Source organism: Mugil cephalus, chromosome 18 (assembly GCF_022458985.1).
Source record: "Mugil cephalus isolate CIBA_MC_2020 chromosome 18, CIBA_Mcephalus_1.1, whole genome shotgun sequence".
NCBI classification, from domain to species: domain Eukaryota; kingdom Metazoa; phylum Chordata; class Actinopteri; order Mugiliformes; family Mugilidae; genus Mugil; species Mugil cephalus.
Genome location: NC_061787.1, coordinates 10,093,030 through 10,111,427, shown reverse-complemented (window position 1 = coordinate 10,111,427; position 18,398 = coordinate 10,093,030). Strand labels below are relative to the sequence as shown.

General features: G+C 41.0%; 3 protein-coding genes across 7 annotated transcripts in view; all 3 read right to left on the bottom strand.

Annotated features, from left to right (window-relative positions):
• Positions 1–830: 830 nt before the first annotated feature.
• On the bottom strand, positions 831–4,994 carry LOC125024442 (anion exchange protein 2-like). The gene is made up of 6 exons (XM_047612219.1): positions 4,561–4,994; positions 4,310–4,476; positions 3,950–4,203; positions 3,688–3,857; positions 3,072–3,245; positions 831–2,874 (listed from the first exon to the last, which is right to left on the bottom strand). The coding sequence occupies exons 1-6, from the start codon at positions 4,600–4,602 to the stop codon at positions 2,794–2,796; spliced, it is 888 nt and encodes a 295-aa protein (XP_047468175.1). The 5' UTR covers positions 4,603–4,994; the 3' UTR covers positions 831–2,793.
• A 1,678-nt stretch (positions 4,995–6,672) lies between these two features.
• On the bottom strand, positions 6,673–7,914 carry si:ch1073-406l10.2 (uncharacterized protein LOC100536977 homolog). Its single transcript, XM_047612220.1, has 4 exons — positions 7,671–7,914; positions 7,386–7,490; positions 7,184–7,285; positions 6,673–7,063 (listed from the first exon to the last, which is right to left on the bottom strand). Exons 1-4 carry the CDS (start codon positions 7,860–7,862, stop codon positions 6,974–6,976), a joined length of 489 nt encoding a protein of 162 aa, XP_047468176.1. The 5' UTR covers positions 7,863–7,914; the 3' UTR covers positions 6,673–6,973.
• A 2,161-nt stretch (positions 7,915–10,075) lies between these two features.
• slc4a2b (solute carrier family 4 member 2b) overlaps positions 10,076–18,398 on the bottom strand; it is a 37,116-nt gene continuing 28,793 nt past the window's right edge. For 3 of the 5 annotated variants that reach the window (XM_047612214.1, XM_047612217.1, XM_047612216.1), the window contains 15 exons: positions 18,193–18,328; positions 17,001–17,202; positions 16,393–16,501; positions 16,116–16,300; positions 15,537–15,747; positions 15,246–15,452; positions 14,966–15,114; positions 14,398–14,592; positions 13,835–14,050; positions 12,751–12,840; positions 12,500–12,666; positions 12,140–12,393; positions 11,881–12,050; positions 11,265–11,438; positions 10,076–11,067 (listed from right to left, as the gene is read on the bottom strand). In XM_047612214.1, coding sequence (XP_047468170.1) covers positions 10,987–11,067; positions 11,265–11,438; positions 11,881–12,050; positions 12,140–12,393; positions 12,500–12,666; positions 12,751–12,840; positions 13,835–14,050; positions 14,398–14,592; positions 14,966–15,114; positions 15,246–15,452; positions 15,537–15,747; positions 16,116–16,300; positions 16,393–16,501; positions 17,001–17,202; positions 18,193–18,328 — 2,546 coding nt within the window. In that variant the 3' untranslated portion in view covers positions 10,076–10,986. The remainder of the gene's footprint in view (positions 11,068–11,264; positions 11,439–11,880; positions 12,051–12,139; positions 12,394–12,499; positions 12,667–12,750; positions 12,841–13,834; positions 14,051–14,397; positions 14,593–14,965; positions 15,115–15,245; positions 15,453–15,536; positions 15,748–16,115; positions 16,301–16,392; positions 16,502–17,000; positions 17,203–18,192; positions 18,329–18,398) is intronic. The other 2 variants (XM_047612215.1, XM_047612218.1) reach the window with 1 other exon arrangement.

The following is an 18,398-nucleotide window of genomic DNA, read 5'->3' as shown; positions in this document are numbered from 1 at the left end:
ATTACTTTTGTACTTTATTTTATACTACTTTTATACTAAAGATTTTATGAGACACATTTTCATATGGTGTTCAACAGGGCTCAATTCTTGATCCGGATTTTTATTTCATCTTCACCTTCTTACACTAGTCCAACTAACTCAAAGTATATAATTCTTACCAACATATTATGTGAATGGTACGCAAATATTATGCATAACAAAATTAATTCAAATATACACTGGTCAGCCATAACATTATGACCATCTGCCCATATCGTGGTTTTGCTAACAAAAAATGCCCTGACGTATTGTGTGGGCGTGTGCCCCTCTAGAGTCTAGACCTCAGAAGGTCAAAACAAGAGCAGCAGATCCTTTAAATCTGGCAAATTGGGAGGCGGTGCCTTCCCACCGGATTTAATTATCCCACAGATCTCAATTGCACTGAGATGTAGAATGATTGATTCACTGATTCATCAGACCAGGCCTTCTCCCATTGCTCTACTCTCCCTTGTAGGCGGTTTCGGCAAATGACAGAGGTCAGTGTGGACTGGTCTCACTGTAAAATATTACTTAATGGAGCAGACTTTTCTATTTCCAGCATTTTTAAACTTATCTGTATGATTCCGTGTGATTGTGATTATGTGATTGTATTATTTTAGCTAATTAGTTAACTTTGGTTTAGTTGGAGAGGTTTGAGAGAAATATAAACTTTTAAATGGGTCTCCATGAAATTTGGTTCCACTTAGGGTGAAATGCTGCAGCTTTTTGTCCTTTTAGCTCAGAAATAATTAAATCTGCCCTATCTACCTCCTTACAAGTTCCTTCACATGCAAAATACAAAGCAGAAGGGATCAATAGAAAATAACTTTTATTTGTCATCAATATTTGAACCATTAATGTACAAGGGAACACCAGCAATTATTAGCCCCTTGGACTTTGTATTGCTTTTGAAATGGATCCACACAATCAGCATTTTGCGACTTTGACAGATATTTGGACAAACACAAACAACCTTCACTCCACATTCACAGGCACAATAAGCAGACACAAAACTGACACTGTACTCCACCTCCCATTTCTTATAAATATCCTTCATTGTCACGGCCATGGTGCAGCCAAGTGTGTGTGTGGGTGTGGGTGGAGGTGTACACTATAAAAAAAATTAAAATCTGTGATGTACTCAAAAAAAAAATACAGAAATTATGCCACGTATTGCAACATATAAATGATGGAGATGTTTAATTTATGAGTGTCTTAACAGTGCAAACTATTGTAACGTGCGCCATCTTTAAAAACACAGAAGACACCAATCACATCATGTTCACACAGGCACTTGAGATTTTGTGTGACACCAAACAGGCACAAGATCACGACGACAGTCGGGCCGAGGGAAATTAGTGTCAGAAATACGCATGTGAGAGTAACAGAGGACCAAAAGTTTAAGTTATTTGACACAGTCAAAGCTTTAACCAACCCATGTCGCACTGATGCAACATGACATAAAAACAAACAAACAAAAAAAACTTTTTAAAAGCCTTCCATCTCAGCAGTGAATGAATATTGAGATTGTCTACACGGCTTGTGTGGAAATTTGGTCGACCAAGAAGACATGAGTGAAATATCTAAACAATTAGTGAAAGTCTAAAAAAAAAATAAAATAGATATATATATAAAATGAGGAACAAAAATGCGTCAATTTAGGCTGAAACCAGCACTGTTAGGAGAAGTGAGATGACTCAACTGCAGCTTATTGTTCTGATCATGCAAATATTTACACAAGACATTTGGCACTTGGATAAGGAAACTAATAAATTACAGCAATTCCCATGAACCACACCCACACCAAGTGAGACACCTCAGAACGAACTAACATAGTACTACAGTGCCCTAAACATGTGTGTGGAGACATTTAGAGTACATTTATTATGCCACCAAGTGATTTTCCAGAAAAAAAATATGATTAAATGGCATTAGTGTAATACGAAATTGCATTTGTGTATACTGTTTGTTTTTGGTTCTTCTTTATGACAGTCCTGCAAGATCTCCCTCTGGTGGCGATCTCAATTCACTGAAGGTACAGTATTTTAAATAAAATCCCAACTATCATCTAAACTGAGCACAACAAATAAAAGGTTAAAGACCGACAGACCGATTAATCACACATGATTAAAGAAGCAAACTACAGCAACACTGATATTTAAGAAGATACACTAAGAGGATAAAATGATTACATAAAATACAGATATTGTTCAGATTTGGTATCTTTTAAAAGTGCTACGAGCATCGAGTTTCAGGTAAAGTGATCTGCTGTCTAAAATAAGACAGAATGAAGAAAATAAAAATTCAGTATACTTTGATTCCTTCATAAGGCGCTTAGTGAACTTAAAATACGAAAAGAAGAGACAAATGTGAATAGCAATAACTCAGCCTGTTAATATAAAGGAATGTATCCTATATATCCTCCACCTATTCAATGTGAATCAGAGCAAACTTTCAGGGCTAAAAATGAATCAGTCTTGCAAATCTATCTACCGTTATCGCGTTTAATTTTGAGCTCGAGATCACATCATTTGATTTGGTATCTCTTGTCCCCTGAAATACATGTTTTAACAAAAAAAAAAAAAGTGGACAAACGCAAACAAATGTTTGATCCCCCGTTCATTCTTTGACTGCTGTGCTACGTGAACAGAGATTTTCCGGTGACTGATGCACATTCGAAGTAATCCGTCACAGAACTCGCTCTCATTGGTCGTGACTGACAGATTTTGTGTCCAATAAGAGGAGTTAAGTGGTTAAATGAGGGCGTGTTGTGGGTTACACAGGCATGTGCATCTCCGAGTACTCGTCGTGACAGTCGCGCTCGTCAAACTTCGGCTCTGCATCATCGGCATCCAGCTACGAGAGGGAGATGAGTGTTTTAATACATCACAAAAATAATGGATTTTCTTAGTGAAAAAAGTTACTCTTTCGCTTATGGACATTTGTGAGAAGCAGAACTGAATCTAAACATTGTTGTTCTCTTGTGAACAGTGATTTAGGTTAAGTTGCAGATGTTTAAATGAGCACACTGCGCCCCCTTGTGGCTGACTTACACATGCCATCTCTCTGACAGAGAAGATGCGTCGCAGTAGGAACATCTTGACCGGGACGGTGAGGATGAGGACGAAGGGGAAAGCCAGAGACGCCTGGGTCGACATGACGGCCCACAGGACCCCCAAACACACCACCTGGATGCAGGTGAACAGATGCATGCGCAACGTACGGACCTGCAGGACAAAGAGATCACTGATGTAACCAGAACTAAAGACAGACTAAATCTGAGGTAGAAATAACATCACGTGTTTATCTCAGTGAGAAAGGCGTTCTTGTTCACAATGAATGCAGTTACACTGTTTGGAGGCATAAAGATTTGTTCTTAAATCATTCATTTAATGAATCAAGCTAATTATTAATCAAAACAACACTAAAAATCCACTCATTGTAGCTAATTTTCACATATTGAATCTCTTTGGATTTTGGACTGGTTGTTAGAAGATGTGTTGTTCACTGGATTATTTTTTATTTAAACAACTAAATACACTCACTAAATAACACTAAATTCTAAGTTATGTTACTAATAGCTGTGTATTTTTTATTTCTCAAAGTTAAAAGAATGAGGTCCTGGTGTACAATAAAGTTATTGAATGGATTTCTTGATGCTCCTCTCACCTTGCGCACGTAGGTGTGGTCCGGGTGGTACTTTGGTGGCATGAGTAGCAGCATCATCCGCTCCGTCAGCTGGATGCCATTTAGTGACATTACACCCATGTAGAGGAAGATACCAAACAGAACGGCCAGGGGGATCTGACGCAGAAGGTCCCCTATCACAATAGACAGGCCTGGGGGAAAGGGTGGAGCACGAAGTTCGGATAAGAACGCCAAGGAATGTGGTTTAATTTCATTAAATTACGAGTTAAAAGACGACACTCACCAACCATGACTGCCACCAGGAGCCCCGTGACTCTCTGCTCCTTCACCTCCTGGATCCGGGGCTTGTCTCCGGGGGCGACGGCCTTGCTCATCACGGTGAGAGCGTTGACGTGTGTCACGGAGCGAACGGTCGCAGCAGCCATCCACGGCAGGCCGAACAGAGCTGAGCTACCACCCAGCACCACGATCAGGAGCAGGTCCAGATGGAAACCGGAGCCCTTCACCAACATCCGCTCCTTCTTACTGACGATCAGGCTGCAGGATATCAAACACACACACACACACAAAAAAAAAAAAATTAAGTAAACAACAGAGTCAGGCAGAGAGATATGTAAGAAGTCATTTCTCCAGTATTACTCACGTGGTGATCTGGGTCTCCATGAAAATGAGGATGAAAACCAGCAGAGCGGGCAAGCAGCAGGCAAACATCATCCAGATGGGGAAGTCGCCTTTGGTACCAAGAGGACTGATGATCCAGCCACGTTTTTGAGGACTCGTCACGGAGAATCCTCTGGGAACACTCAGTTTCTGGGCAGAAGACAAAGATCGAACTCAGCACCACCGTGTTCTGAACGTTTGGCCTGAAGAAACACTTCCTGCTCTCAGTCTCACCTGTGTGTAGGTGTCGTTTATGCTGTAATCCACCAGAACCATGATGAGGATTGCAATCGGCACCCCAAAGTCTCCAATAATCCTGCGGAACTAAACAACACAAGGAGGCTCAGTTTGAACTGTTACTTAATGCAGAATTTCAAACAATTTCAGCGATAAGCTCAATAGCACAAGCACAAAAACGAATTAAATGATAAACATATTATGCATTGGCCCGATAATGGGTAAATAGCTGATTTTAGTGTTAAACACTAAAGATTTTGTTCTCATAAATTAAACCCTTATATTGCAGAATGAATGACTTTTTTGTGCCATGGCTGAGCGAGCAAAAAATGTAGTTATAATAGAAGTCAATGGGACTGTTTTGTCTGCTAAGGTTACAAGAGGGTAGTAAATTTTAAATCTGACACAAAAACTAATAATCCAAGCAAGTCAGTATTTTAGATAATGTTGGTCACACCCAAGACTGATCTGGAAAAAAAAAAAATCCAAAGCCACCCAACATTAGTTTTATGGAAAATAGCCAATTTTTCATGTTTTTTTTTCCGTAAAAACAACAGTGACTTCAAGCATCCAAATTGGCATTTAAATGGTTAAAATTCCGCAAAATTATTGTATTTTTGGTAGTTTTGTAAAGTGCTGAAGTGGTTTAAGAGATTTATGCAAAAAAAAGCATGAGCACATGAGCACACTCATGAACTTGGGGTTAAGTTTTTTGCTCAAGGACACTGTAGCATGTGGTCCATGCTTGATTGAACCACCCCTAGGAGATCCGATCTCATGAGATTATCTATCTTAAAGTTTGAATGTTGCCTACCTAAATTATTTTTTGAAAGCTAAACTGACAACCTAAATATCAAAACAAAACAATCCATATTTTTACTTTTTTCTGCTTAAATGCATGGGTGCATAGTTCTTAAATACCATGCAAGGAAGGAACAAGGAACTTGTCAAAGTGGAACAAATGGTATTTATGATTTTGTGACAATGCACATGATCTCAATGTCAGTCAGGACAGGAAAGTTCCTATCACGTTAAGATAATGAGACAGTGAATGCCTTGTTGTTGTCCATGACTGTTTTATCTTGATGAAGCCAAACCAGCCATGCATGGAAAAATTTTATCCCTGTTCACTCCTTGAAACGAGGTCTTTGAAGCAGCACAGAGAAAATTGATGAACATTTAAACTCTGACATAGCATGGAGGTAATTTGATTTTGATTTCTCAATTGTACTTGATTTTCAATGTTTCATCCTGGACCCTGGATGCTCACTAGTCCTTGGCCTCCCTCTGTTACAAAACTTAGCTTTGTATACAATCCATAAGTGAATATAGTTCCTAACCTCCCGTCTTCCAGGAGGAGTTACAGAGTTCCTCTATGTAAACACAACAGATACAGTCGTTCATCCCACTATCAGTGAAGCTCATTAATGAGCAGACTGCTCAGGATAGACAGAAAAGAGAATCTGAGGTCACGTGATGCCGACTTTGCACTGAGAAGCTGGAATGCACCTTTTACCTGATCTGGTTGATCATGTATTTTTTTATTTATTATGGAATTGTGTGTTTCTTTTCACTAATTCTGAATGCATGAGTGGAATGTGTTGAATGTGTAGCCTGTGCAGCAGACCCCTTGGCCCATGACAAATTTCTGTTTACTTTCTGTTTACTGTTTGAATTTGACACACACTTATAAGCTGTAAGCAGTGTCATGACCTGGCTCTAAAGCCATGACAAAACACAAAGGGGTTGAAGGGGTTGAAGGCCAAAAACAGTTCAACTGAACGATGGGGTGTGTTAATCAGTCAATCAGTGGTGAAAGTGCATGTATGCATGAGTGAAAAAGTGTAGATGTGCCATGTGCCAAAAGTGTGCCATGAAAAGAAAGAAACCAAAAACCACGAGGCAACCTGGACAGGTGAGTGGAGCCTGTCAGAGAGAGCGAGAGAAGTGAGCAGAGGCCTGTTTTATGGCCTTCCACTGCAGCTTCTTCAGGTGTACTGCATCTTATGATGAGGCTGTAGCACCACCTCCCAGGTTCCTGCAACACAGAATTACAACCTCCCAACCCACAACCTAAGGCCAGCCCAGGAGGCCATCACAGCAGCAATATTAGAGTTTGTGGGGTTTTCTGCACCACCATATTTACGAATTTATTCAATTATATACATATCAATCAAAACAAAGAATGGAGACAGAACAGGAGGGATGCATGTCAGGGGTACCCAGTTCACACCAATGCTCAATTGTTGACAGAAGTACAGCTTTATTAATACTTTGTGAAACTATCTAATTCAAATGTAACAAAATGATAACACCATGGGGAGAAAACTTCACAAGAGTGTAGTTAGTCGTCCTCTTTCAGTTAATAAAAGTTACTAAACAATCATATATACGCATCCCAAGAAAGTTTTCACGAGTTTCCTGTTGACGCCAGAAGAGTTGCAGCTCCACTGCTGTACGTCATTAAGTTGCAGTGATCTACTCTGGTCTGCTTCATATCCTGCCATTCAGAAAGAAGGGGAAATTAAAAAAAAAGAGAGAGTTATTTATATTTTCACTTTGGTTTCATCGTTTAACATCAGAAGAGACTGTAATGAAGGTAAAAGTGGGACACACTAACCGCTGTATAGGCTGGTTTGTGCACGCAGTGAATGTAAGGTTTTGGCTCTTGTTCAATGTCTCCTCTGAACGTTTTGTAACAGATGGCGCAGTCGATCAGCGGCTGCGCGAGCACACACAAACAAAAGGGCACAGGCAAGTTGGAGCAGGCCTCTCACTTCACATTCCACATTTCTGAGTTAAGAAAACAGGTCAGAACTTACTCTGTCGTTCCTGAACTGACACCGTGTGGTGTCAGCTGTTCCTTTTGGGCAGTTGGTGGCTTTACAGTAAAAGTGGTGGTAGATGAAGCTCACGTCAAAACCATGCTGAGGAGAAAAAGAAGGACACTTGATACTAACACTTAACTGTAAACAACTAGTTTTCTTCTTAGCGTCATTTTAGAAACAGAGTTTCTACTCACATTAAACCACGTGAAAATACTCTGAGCCACAGCAAAACAAATGACACAAAACTCATTAATAAAAGACAGACAGGCTGCACTGTACCTCAATGTCCGACTGTTGGACACTTTTGAAGAACAGAAAATGATGCACCATTCCAGTGCGGGAGTTGAGATTCTCCAGGACCAGATCTACTCCCTTCTTGTAGGGTTCAGAAAGTTTGTCGTAAGTGTCCTGTGCATTAGAAGAAAAGAACAAGGCTCCGATACTGAAGAGCCACAGCAACAATGAAGCCATGTTTCTCTCCGTGCCTCCGACAATGGCAGCGAAGGAAAAGTGCAGCAGACCACCCACTTTTGTCTCTGTGCTGTTTTCAGGAAGAGAAAAGAACATCCAGCCCCTTTTTACTGGAACTCACAGTCCACTGTGAATGTTAACATCTTCCACTTTCTTCAAAAAAAAAATCTGTTTTCCATCAGTCAGATAATAACAAACTACAGTAGTTTGGTGACAGTATTGAAATAGTGCTTTCTTTGTTTGCTCCTTATGGCAGTAGAACACAACATATTGTTAATTATACTAAAGAAAAAGTAGTTTATAATTTGAGTAGTTGAAACAATATCAGACAGAAATGTATTTTATTACTTTTGTACTTTATTTTATACTACTTTTATACTAAAGATTTTATGAGACACATTTTCATATGGTGTTCAACAGGGCTCAATTCTTGATCCGGATTTTTATTTCATCTTCACCTTCTTACACTAGTCCAACTAACTCAAAGTATATAATTCTTACCAACATATTATGTGAATGGTACGCAAATATTATGCATAACAAAATTAATTCAAATATACACTGGTCAGCCATAACATTATGACCATCTGCCCATATCGTGGTTTTGCTAACAAAAAATGCCCTGACGTATTGTGTGGGCGTGTGCCCCTCTAGAGTCTAGACCTCAGAAGGTCAAAACAAGAGCAGCAGATCCTTTAAATCTGGCAAATTGGGAGGCGGTGCCTTCCCACCGGATTTAATTATCCCACAGATCTCAATTGCACTGAGATGTAGAATGATTGATTCACTGATTCATCAGACCAGGCCTTCTCCCATTGCTCTACTCTCCCTTGTAGGCGGTTTCGGCAAATGACAGAGGTCAGTGTGGACTGGTCTCACTGTAAAATATTACTTAATGGAGCAGACTTTTCTATTTCCAGCATTTTTAAACTTATCTGTATGATTCCGTGTGATTGTATTATTTTAGCTAATTAGTTAACTTTGGTTTAGTTGGAGAGGTTTGAGAGAAATATAAACTTTTAAATGGGTCTCCATGAAATTTGGTTCCACTTAGGGTGAAATGCTGCAGCTTTTTGTCCTTTTAGCTCAGAAATAATTAAATCTGCCCTATCTACCTCCTTACAAGTTCCTTCACATGCAAAATACAAAGCAGAAGGGATCAATAGAAAATAACTTTTATTTGTCATCAATATTTGAACCATTAATGTACAAGGGAACACCAGCAATTATTAGCCCCTTGGACTTTGTATTGCTTTTGAAATGGATCCACACAATCAGCATTTTGCGACTTTGACAGATATTTGGACAAACACAAACAACCTTCACTCCACATTCACAGGCACAATAAGCAGACACAAAACTGACACTGTACTCCACCTCCCATTTCTTATAAATGTCCTTCATTGTCACGGCTATGGTGCAGCCAAGTGTGTGTGTGTGGGTGTGGGTGGAGGTGTACACTATAAAAAAAATTAAAATCTGTGATGTACTCAAAAAAAAAATACAGAAATTATGCCACGTATTGCAACATATAAATGATGGAGATGTTTAATTTATGAGTGTCTTAACAGTGCAAACTATTGTAACGTGCGCCATCTTTAAAAACACAGAAGACACCAATCACATCATGTTCACACAGGCACTTGAGATTTTGTGTGACACCAAACAGGCACAAGATCACGACGACAGTCGGGCCGAGGGAAATTAGTGTCAGAAATACGCATGTGAGAGTAACAGAGGACCAAAAGTTTAAGTTATTTGACACAGTCAAAGCTTTAACCAACCCATGTCGCACTGATGCAACATGACATAAAAACAAACAAACAAAAAAAACTTTTTAAAAGCCTTCCATCTCAGCAGTGAATGAATATTGAGATTGTCTACACGGCTTGTGTGGAAATTTGGTCGACCAAGAAGACATGAGTGAAATATCTAAACAATTAGTGAAAGTCTAAAAAAAAAATAAAATAGATATATATATAAAATGAGGAACAAAAATGTGTCAATTTAGGCTGAAACCAGCACAGTTAGGAGAAGTGAGATGACTCAACTGCAGCTTATTGTTCTGATCATGCAAATATTTACACAAGACATTTGGCACTTGGATAAGGAAACTAATAAATTACAGCAATTCCCATGAACCACACCCACACCAAGTGAGACACCTCAGAACGAACTAACATAGTACTACAGTGCCCTAAACATGTGGTGGAGACATTTAGAGTACATTTATTATGCCACCAAGTGATTTTCCAGAAAAAAAATATGATTAAATGGCATTAGTGTAATACGAAATTGCATTTGTGTATACTGTTTGTTTTTGGTTCTTCTTTATGACAGTCCTGCAAGATCTCCCTCTGGTGGCGATCTCAATTCACTGAAGGTACAGTATTTTAAATAAAATCCCAACTATCATCTAAACTGAGCACAACAAATAAAAGGTTAAAGACCGACGGACCGATTAATCACACATGATTAAAGAAGCAAACTACAGCAACACTGATATTTAAGAAGATACACTAAGAGGATAAAATGATTACATAAAATACAGATATTGTTCAGATTTGGTATCTTTTAAAAGTGCTACGAGCATCGAGTTTCAGGTAAAGTGATCTGCTGTCTAAAATAAGACAGAATGAAGAAAATAAAAATTCAGTATACTTTGATTCCTTCATAAGGCGCTTAGTGAACTTAAAATACGAAAAGAAGAGACAAATGTGAATAGCAATAACTCAGCCTGTTAATATAAAGGAATGTATCCTATATATCCTCCACCTATTCAATGTGAATCAGAGCAAACTTTCAGGGCTAAAAATGAATCAGTCTTGCAAATCTATCTACCGTTATCGCGTTTAATTTTGAGCTCGAGATCACATCATTTGATTTGGTATCTCTTGTCCCCTGAAATACATGTTTTAACAAAAAAAAAAAAAAGTGGACAAACGCAAACAAATGTTTGATCCCCCGTTCATTCTTTGACTGCTGTGCTACGTGAACAGAGATTTTCCGGTGACTGATGCACATTTGAAGTAATCCGTCACAGAACTCGCTCTCATTGGTCGTGACTGACAGATTTTGTGTCCAATAAGAGGAGTTAAGTGGTTAAATGAGGGCGTGTTGTGGGTTACACAGGCATGTGCATCTCCGAGTACTCGTCGTGACAGTCGCGCTCGTCAAACTTCGGCTCTGCATCATCGGCATCCAGCTACGAGAGGGAGATGAGTGTTTTAATACATCACAAAAATAATGGATTTTCTGAGTGAAAAAAGTTACTCTTTCGCTTATGGACATTTGTGAGAAGCAGAACTGAATCTAAACATTGTTGTTCTCTTGTGAACAGTGATTTAGGTTAAGTTGCAGGTTTTTAAATGAGCACACTGCGCCCCCTTGTGGCTGACTTACACATGCCATCTCTCTGACAGAGAAGATGCGTCGCAGTAGGAACATCTTGACCGGGACGGTGAGGATGAGGACGAAGGGGAAAGCCAGAGACGCCTGGGTCGACATGACGGCCCACAGGACCCCCAAACACACCACCTGGATGCAGGTGAACAGATGCATGCGCAACGTACGGACCTGCAGGACAAAGAGATCACTGATGTAACCAGAACTAAAGACAGACTAAATCTGAGGTAAAAATAACATCACGTGTTTATCTCAGTGAGAAAGGCGTTCTTGTTCACAATGAATGCAGTTACACTGTTTGGAGGCATAAAGATTTGTTCTTAAATCATTCATTTAATGAATCAAGCTAATTATTAATCAAAACAACACTAAAAATCCACTCATTGTAGCTAATTTTCACATATTGAATCTCTTTGGATTTTGGACTGGTTGTTAGAAGATGTGTTGTTCACTGGATTATTTTTTATTTAAACAACTAAATACACTCACTAAATAACACTAAATTCTAAGTTATATTACTAATAGCTGTGTATTTTTTATTTCTCAAAGTTAAAAGAATGAGGTCCTGGTGTACAATAAAGTTATTGAATGGATTTCTTGATGCTCCTCTCACCTTGCGCACGTAGGTGTGGTCCGGGTGGTACTTTGGTGGCATGAGTAGCAGCATCATCCGCTCCGTCAGCTGGATGCCATTTAGTGACATTACACCCATGTAGAGGAAGATACCAAACAGAACGGCCAGGGGGATCTGACGCAGAAGGTCCCCTATCACAATAGACAGGCCTGGAGAGGGTGGAGCACGAAGTTCGGATAAGAACGCCAAGGAATGTGGTTTAATTTCATTAAATTACGAGTTAAAAGACGACACTCACCAACCATGACTGCCACCAGGAGCCCCGTGACTCTCTGCTCCTTCACCTCCTGGATCCGGGGCTTGTCTCCGGGGGCGACGGCCTTGCTCATCACGGTGAGAGCGTTGACGTGGGTCACGGAGCGAACGGTCGCAGCAGCCATCCACGGCAGGCCGAACAGAGCTGAGCTACCACCCAGCACCACGATCAGGAGCAGGTCCAGATGGAAACCGGAGCCCTTCACCAACATCCGCTCCTTCTTACTGACGATCAGGCTGCAGGATATCAAACACACACACACACACAAAAAAAAAAAAATTAAGTAAACAACAGAGTCAGGCAGAGAGATATGTAAGAAGTCATTTCTCCAGTATTACTCACGTGGTGATCTGGGTCTCCATGAAAATGAGGATGAAAACCAGCAGAGCGGGCAAGCAGCAGGCAAACATCATCCAGATGGGGAAGTCGCCTTTGGTACCAAGAGGACTGATGATCCAGCCACGTTTTTGAGGACTCGTCACGGAGAATCCTCTGGGAACACTCAGTTTCTGGGCAGAAGACAAAGATCGAACTCAGCACCACCGTGTTCTGAACGTTTGGCCTGAAGAAACACTTCCTGCTCTCAGTCTCACCTGTGTGTAGGTGTCGTTTATGCTGTAATCCACCAGAACCATGATGAGGATTGCAATCGGCACCCCAAAGTCTCCAATAATCCTGCGGAACTAAACGACACAAGGAGGTTCAGTATGAACTGTTACTTGATGCAGAATTTCAAACAATTTCAGCAATAAGCTCAATAGCACAAGCACAAAAAGGAATGAAATAAACATATTATGCATAAGCCCTATAATGGGTAAATAGCTGATTTTAGTGTTGAACACTAAAAATGACAAATTTGGCCATTACTCTCATAAATGAAACCCTTATATTGCAGAATGAATGACTTTTTTGTGCCATGGCTGAGTGAGCAAAATATTTAGTTATAATGGAAGTCAATGGGACATTTTTGTCCGCTAAGGTTACAAGAGGGTAGTCAATTTTAAGTCTGACACAAAAACTAATAATCGAAGCAAGTCAGTATTTTAGATAATGTTGGTCACACCTAAGATTGATCTGGAAAAAAAAAAATCCAAAGCCACCCAACATTAGTTTTATGGAAAATAGCCAATTTTTCATGTTTTTTTTTTCGTAAAAACAACAGTGACTTCAAGCATCCAAATTGGCATTTAAATGGTTAAAATTCATAAAAATGATTGTATTTTTGGTAGTTTTGTAAAGTGCTGAAATGGTTTAAGAGATTTATGCAAAAAAAAAATAAAAAATCACAAAAGAATATTAATCGGTCAAGTTTTTATAGTGGTTTTTGGGTTTTTGGACATGGACGTTTTTTGTCCGCTAAGGTTACAAGACGGTAGTAAAATAAAATAAAAGGATGCCTGAGGTTTAAATTCTAATCATACTATACTTTGCCACATGCATCTAACAACAGGGAAAACCCTGGTGATAAAGGATCTAGATCTCCAGCCAGTAAGGTAAATTGTCTTACGTCACAATTTCTACACACGAGGACAATCATGAACTTGGGGTTGAGTTTTTTGCTCAAGGACACTTTAGCATGTGGTCCATGCTAGATTGAACCACCCCTAGGAGATCCGATCTCATGAGATTATTCATAGATGTTGAAGCTGATGTTTCAGAGTGACCTTAGCTACTCACCCGTCCAGGGAAGAACGCGCTGTTCTTGAACTTGCGCAGGTAGAACGCAATGAAAAATGTTCCAGCCATGAGAACCAGAGAGAGCAGTGCAGTGTTGGGCTCCCCTGTAACCGACACCCTCACAGGCTCGGTGCTGTTGATGGTGATGTTCTCCAACAAGCCGCCTCCTTCGGTGGCGTTTAGGGAGCAGCGTTTCAGTGGGTGCTCCTTGAAAATCTGCACAAAGAGGTTTCATATACACGGTGAACATTCAAATGCTGGAAAATAAGATCATACCGTAGCCACACACACCTTTCTTTTCCACAGTCGAGTCTAAGCAGAACAAATCTTCCCAAGTCACAAGCCTCTATAATTGTTAAACTCTCAATCCATTTACCTTTCAAGGCCAATTAATCACAAAAGATTTCAGGTGCGCTTGTTAGGAAAAAAAACATACTCATTTCGACCCCGAAGTTTTGAATTCCTTCCAAAGATTAGTCTGTTTAGTTTAGTGTCAGCGGCCTGCGCCCGCAGCATACCAAGAAAAAACATTTTGTAACCAGGAGCTGTTATTTAAACTTTACCCTGGCAAGCTTGATGAAGGTCTCGCAGATGAAGATGAGGGAGATGAGGAAGGAGAAGATTTCCTGGGTGAAGCGGGAGACGAAGCGCACCAGGAAGCTCCCCTCGAAAGCCACCGTCAGCACCACGATGACGATGAGCCAAAAGCCGATCCAGACGCGGCCCGTCAGATACTCCATTTGGTTTTCTTTACAGAACTGTCAGGACAGAGCGCCACGAAGAATTAGTTAAACCGTTCGGTCCTCATGAAAAACCAGGACTAATGTCTTGAGACCATCTTAAGGCCTTTAAATTAAACTAACTGATGGAAAATTACATGCATCAAATGTTTAGGGGTGTTGCGCTTTATAAATATGATCCTTTTTTCTTCTTTCCTTTTATTTCTTTGGAGAGAAAGGAAGTTATGTGCAAAGGGCTGGAACAGAACCTGTACCGCCACAATTTGTTGTTGTTACACATAAAACAAAATAAATACAAAGCTATGACACTATTTGACACGTACAGATATTTATTTACCCGAAACCAGGGAGAGAGGTTAAGGGACGTTGAGTTCAATGACCACTAACTTACACTGTAAAAAGCTTCTTCAAAGACCAGCAGTGGTCCAGAGAAGCCCACAACCAGCAGCGGCTGAGCCCCAAGCAAGCAGAAGATCACACCCTGAACTGCAGTCGACACGATCAGCTCGGAAACTCCAATCAGACCTTCTGTCTTCTCACCTAGCAACAGACAAACAAGGTTCATTGATGGGACAGCAACAGTGCCATCGTCACAGATACACGACCAGGATTCGACATCCGAGATGATGAAGACGAACACACTGTGGTTAAACTTTTGCACACAGACTCACCCAGTAGACCTCCGAATGTTATGGCTGGAGAGAGAGCAGCGAAGTAGATAAAGATGACCGCAGCCATGCACTGGCTGTTCAGCGCGTCCTTGAAGTCGCTGACGTACTTTGGGTAACGCCGCCGCACGTCTCTTATCAGCCCACCGAAAGGGCGTCCGGTTCGCTCCAAGGGGTCGTCTGACTTCTTCAGAGGTGTGAGGAGGGCTTCTGGGTGACGGGAGGGAAAAAAGTCTCATTAACACAAAGTCAAACTGGAAAACCAACCGATCCCCGGGTTAAGGAAACGCTCACCTTTTTCTTCAAGGCTTTTGGGTTCCAGTAGCTTGACCTCCTGCTCCGCCCTCTTGCGCAGCATCTCCCTCTGGAAGCTGGCGACGGAGCGCAGCAGCTCGTCGCCCCCCATCTCCGAAGGCGGCAGCACGATGCTGCAGTCCAAGAAGCTGTTGATGGCGTTGAGCAGGTCCTGCCTGTCGTCGGCCAGGTAGGCTGCCTCGTGGAATTGCTGGATGGTGATTCACATATAAACAAATGTTTATCACTTCCTTGTAGGTCTTCCTGACACTTTATGTGGCAACAGTCTATTTATCGCTTTAGTTTTATACGGCTTTATTGATGATATTGGTGTGACTTTATTTCATTTTAAGCTCTTAAACTGTTTTTAGGGTTTTCAGGGTGTTGTTTTTATCCAGGTTCTGGCGTTTCCTCACCTATGATAGCGTTTCCACAGTGCTTTACAGATAAAGTCTGATGGATGGATTGATTAGGGAATGTTTGTTTGGAGATTTGATTTGAATAATTGTAATTCTGACACTTTCTGGTGTAAACGTTATTGCTTCAGGCTGTTAATGGCGTCTATTCTTGAGCGCTCACCTTGTCAGACATGAGGGTGGAGATGGAGCGTCCGATCTGGTGGTAGTCCATGCTGGTGGTAGGGGGTCCCAGCAGAACAAAGAGGAACCGGACCGGTACGGGGACTTCCAGGACAGACTCCAGCAGCACCCCCTCCTGCAGTCGCACGAACGCCATGGTGGGCTGTTCCAGGAAATCCACGCTGCCTGCAGGACGAGGCGGACAGAATGCGATTGAAGGCGACCTTTTCATGATCGGGTGCGTATAAGCGGTAGCTTTTAAAACGACAGCAACTCACCCACAAGGACGACTGTGGCCTCGGCGTTTTCAGGAATCTTCTCCAGCAGCTTCAGCTCATGTTTGGACTTGGACCGATGCATCCCGGGCCCCAAGGATGGCTCCTTCTGCTGGGAGCAACAAGCGGGAAATGTAAGATGATCATCAGGATGAAGAAAACGAGTCAGTTTTGGTCACAGGCACAGACTTATCTGCAGGGTTCCTGCACATTTGAAATTTCTAAATTCCATACTTTTTCCAGATCTTAATCTCCAGACTTTATGTATCACGTAAATAAATTTGGAATTAATTGTTTGTTTTCATTATTCTGAATATATAAACTGTTATGTCACCAAATACTTTTCCAGAAGATTATAGTTCATACAAATAAGTTCAGGACAAACCCAGAGAAATTAAGTGCACGTTTTCTTTTTTTTTAAGTTGCACATGAATCATCCATCACTGATCATCTATGTAGCCCACTGTCTGCTCTCACACTAACATTTTAGCTGTGCTACCAAGCTCCTTAAAAAACAAAAAACCCAGACTGATCCATTTATTTTTTGTATAATTTTTATGTTTTAGAAAACTGAACAGATTCCATTGATTCCATACTTAAGAACCCCGTACCTGTGTCTCGTTCTTCTCCACGTCGATGCGCGCGTCTTTTTCGTCCGCGGCGTGGACGGAGCCCATCAGGGGGTCGGTCACCAGCGGCTCGGACTGGTGGGTGTGGTTGGCGTTGTGGTGGTGCGTTATCAGACTGCCGAGGCTGGCGGCGGAGATGTTCCTGGGGAAATGGCTAGTGTGCTCCTTCTCATCGCTCGGGTGACTAGGGGAGGCAGGGTGAGGTAGAGAGAGGTTGAGGAGGAGGAAAAGAGGCAACGACCAAGCATGCAGCCATCTAGTAGCAGGAAGTGTGCAGCAGTGAGAGAAGAGCAGTTTCTAATATTGGACAAAAAACTCAACAGTGACAGTTGCATGCTTAGATATTTCTCTTGCCAGACTTTTAAGAGCATTTTATTCCGATGTCTGGATTTATTCATCCTCAGTTAATAAGAATATCTAAAGAGAAAGCTAGTTATGATTAGCCGAGTTAATTTTGCCTTGCATATTGCACAGCAGTCTATTAATAATGTATAATATCTTTATATTATTACACTGGACACTTCCTGTCTCAGTTTGTTTTATTCAGTAAATATTTTTATAATTGTTCCACAAAAAAAAGTGAAATCAGAAAAATTTTCATTGTCATTGTTCTGATGATCTTGTAACAGCTGATATTATAATGGTTTTACAACACCAGCCAACAGTAACTCACACCTGAGGCTTGTCTTTGAGACCGGTTTTGTCCATTTTACAAATTCTTTTGCACAATAATCTGCTTTCTTTTTTTTTGTGCGCTGCCTGTCTTTGTTTTGCACCAACAATCTCGCTGTCCATGTTTACTATCTTTAGCAGTTATATCCCATATTTCATTAATTCCCAGTCCACACTGTTTATACAGACAGAGTGCTGGTTATTCTTGTATTCTTTTGTACATTTTTTCAAACTGATATTGTCTTTCAAATGTTTTTGTATACATTTCTTATGAAATTCTGTGCTACTGTGACGGTAATTTCCCAGACGTGGGATAAATAAATGTCGTCTTATGTCTTATTTATCGAATGGCTAGAAGGGATTAGCTAACATGCTAAACTGTGTCTAAACTGTGTCCTGGTCTATAAGTTAAACTCCCAGTTCAATATTTCAGCCGCATGGACAGAATTTAACGCCTCTGTAAAAGGAAATCTCTGGCAGCTTGTTTGTTTTAGTCAGGCACCTGTGTTTAAGCAGCAGGGCCCTCAGGACGTTGGCTCGGTCCTGAGCTTTGATCTGGTCAGAAATGATCATCTGCTCCACCACCTGGTGGGCGATGCCGGGCAGAGTCTTCTGGTCCAGGTCCAGAAGCACCGCACCTGCAAACACAAACGCACACTGAGCTCAGTCATCTACGAACGGCCCGATGACTCTGTTGACACAAATATG

Excerpts from the sequence above, each read along its gene's own strand:
- LOC125024442 (XM_047612219.1), bottom strand. The coding sequence starts at position 4,602 with ATGGTTCTGGTGGATTACAGCATAAACGACACCTACACACAG. Across the intron at positions 3,858-3,949 it reads CCTGGTGGCAGTCATGGTTG|GCCTGTCTATTGTGATAGGG; the intron begins GTGAGTGTCGTC and ends CCTTTCCCCCAG. Across the intron at positions 3,246-3,687 it reads ACCACACCTACGTGCGCAAG|GTCCGTACGTTGCGCATGCA; the intron begins GTGAGAGGAGCA and ends TTTGTCCTGCAG.
- si:ch1073-406l10.2 (XM_047612220.1), bottom strand. The coding sequence starts at position 7,862 with ATGGCTTCATTGTTGCTGTGGCTCTTCAGTATCGGAGCCTTGTTCTTT. Across the intron at positions 7,491-7,670 it reads TCCAACAGTCGGACATTGAG|CATGGTTTTGACGTGAGCTT; the intron begins GTACAGTGCAGC and ends TTTTCTCCTCAG. Across the intron at positions 7,286-7,385 it reads GTCAGTTCAGGAACGACAGA|CCGCTGATCGACTGCGCCAT; the intron begins GTAAGTTCTGAC and ends GTGCTCGCGCAG.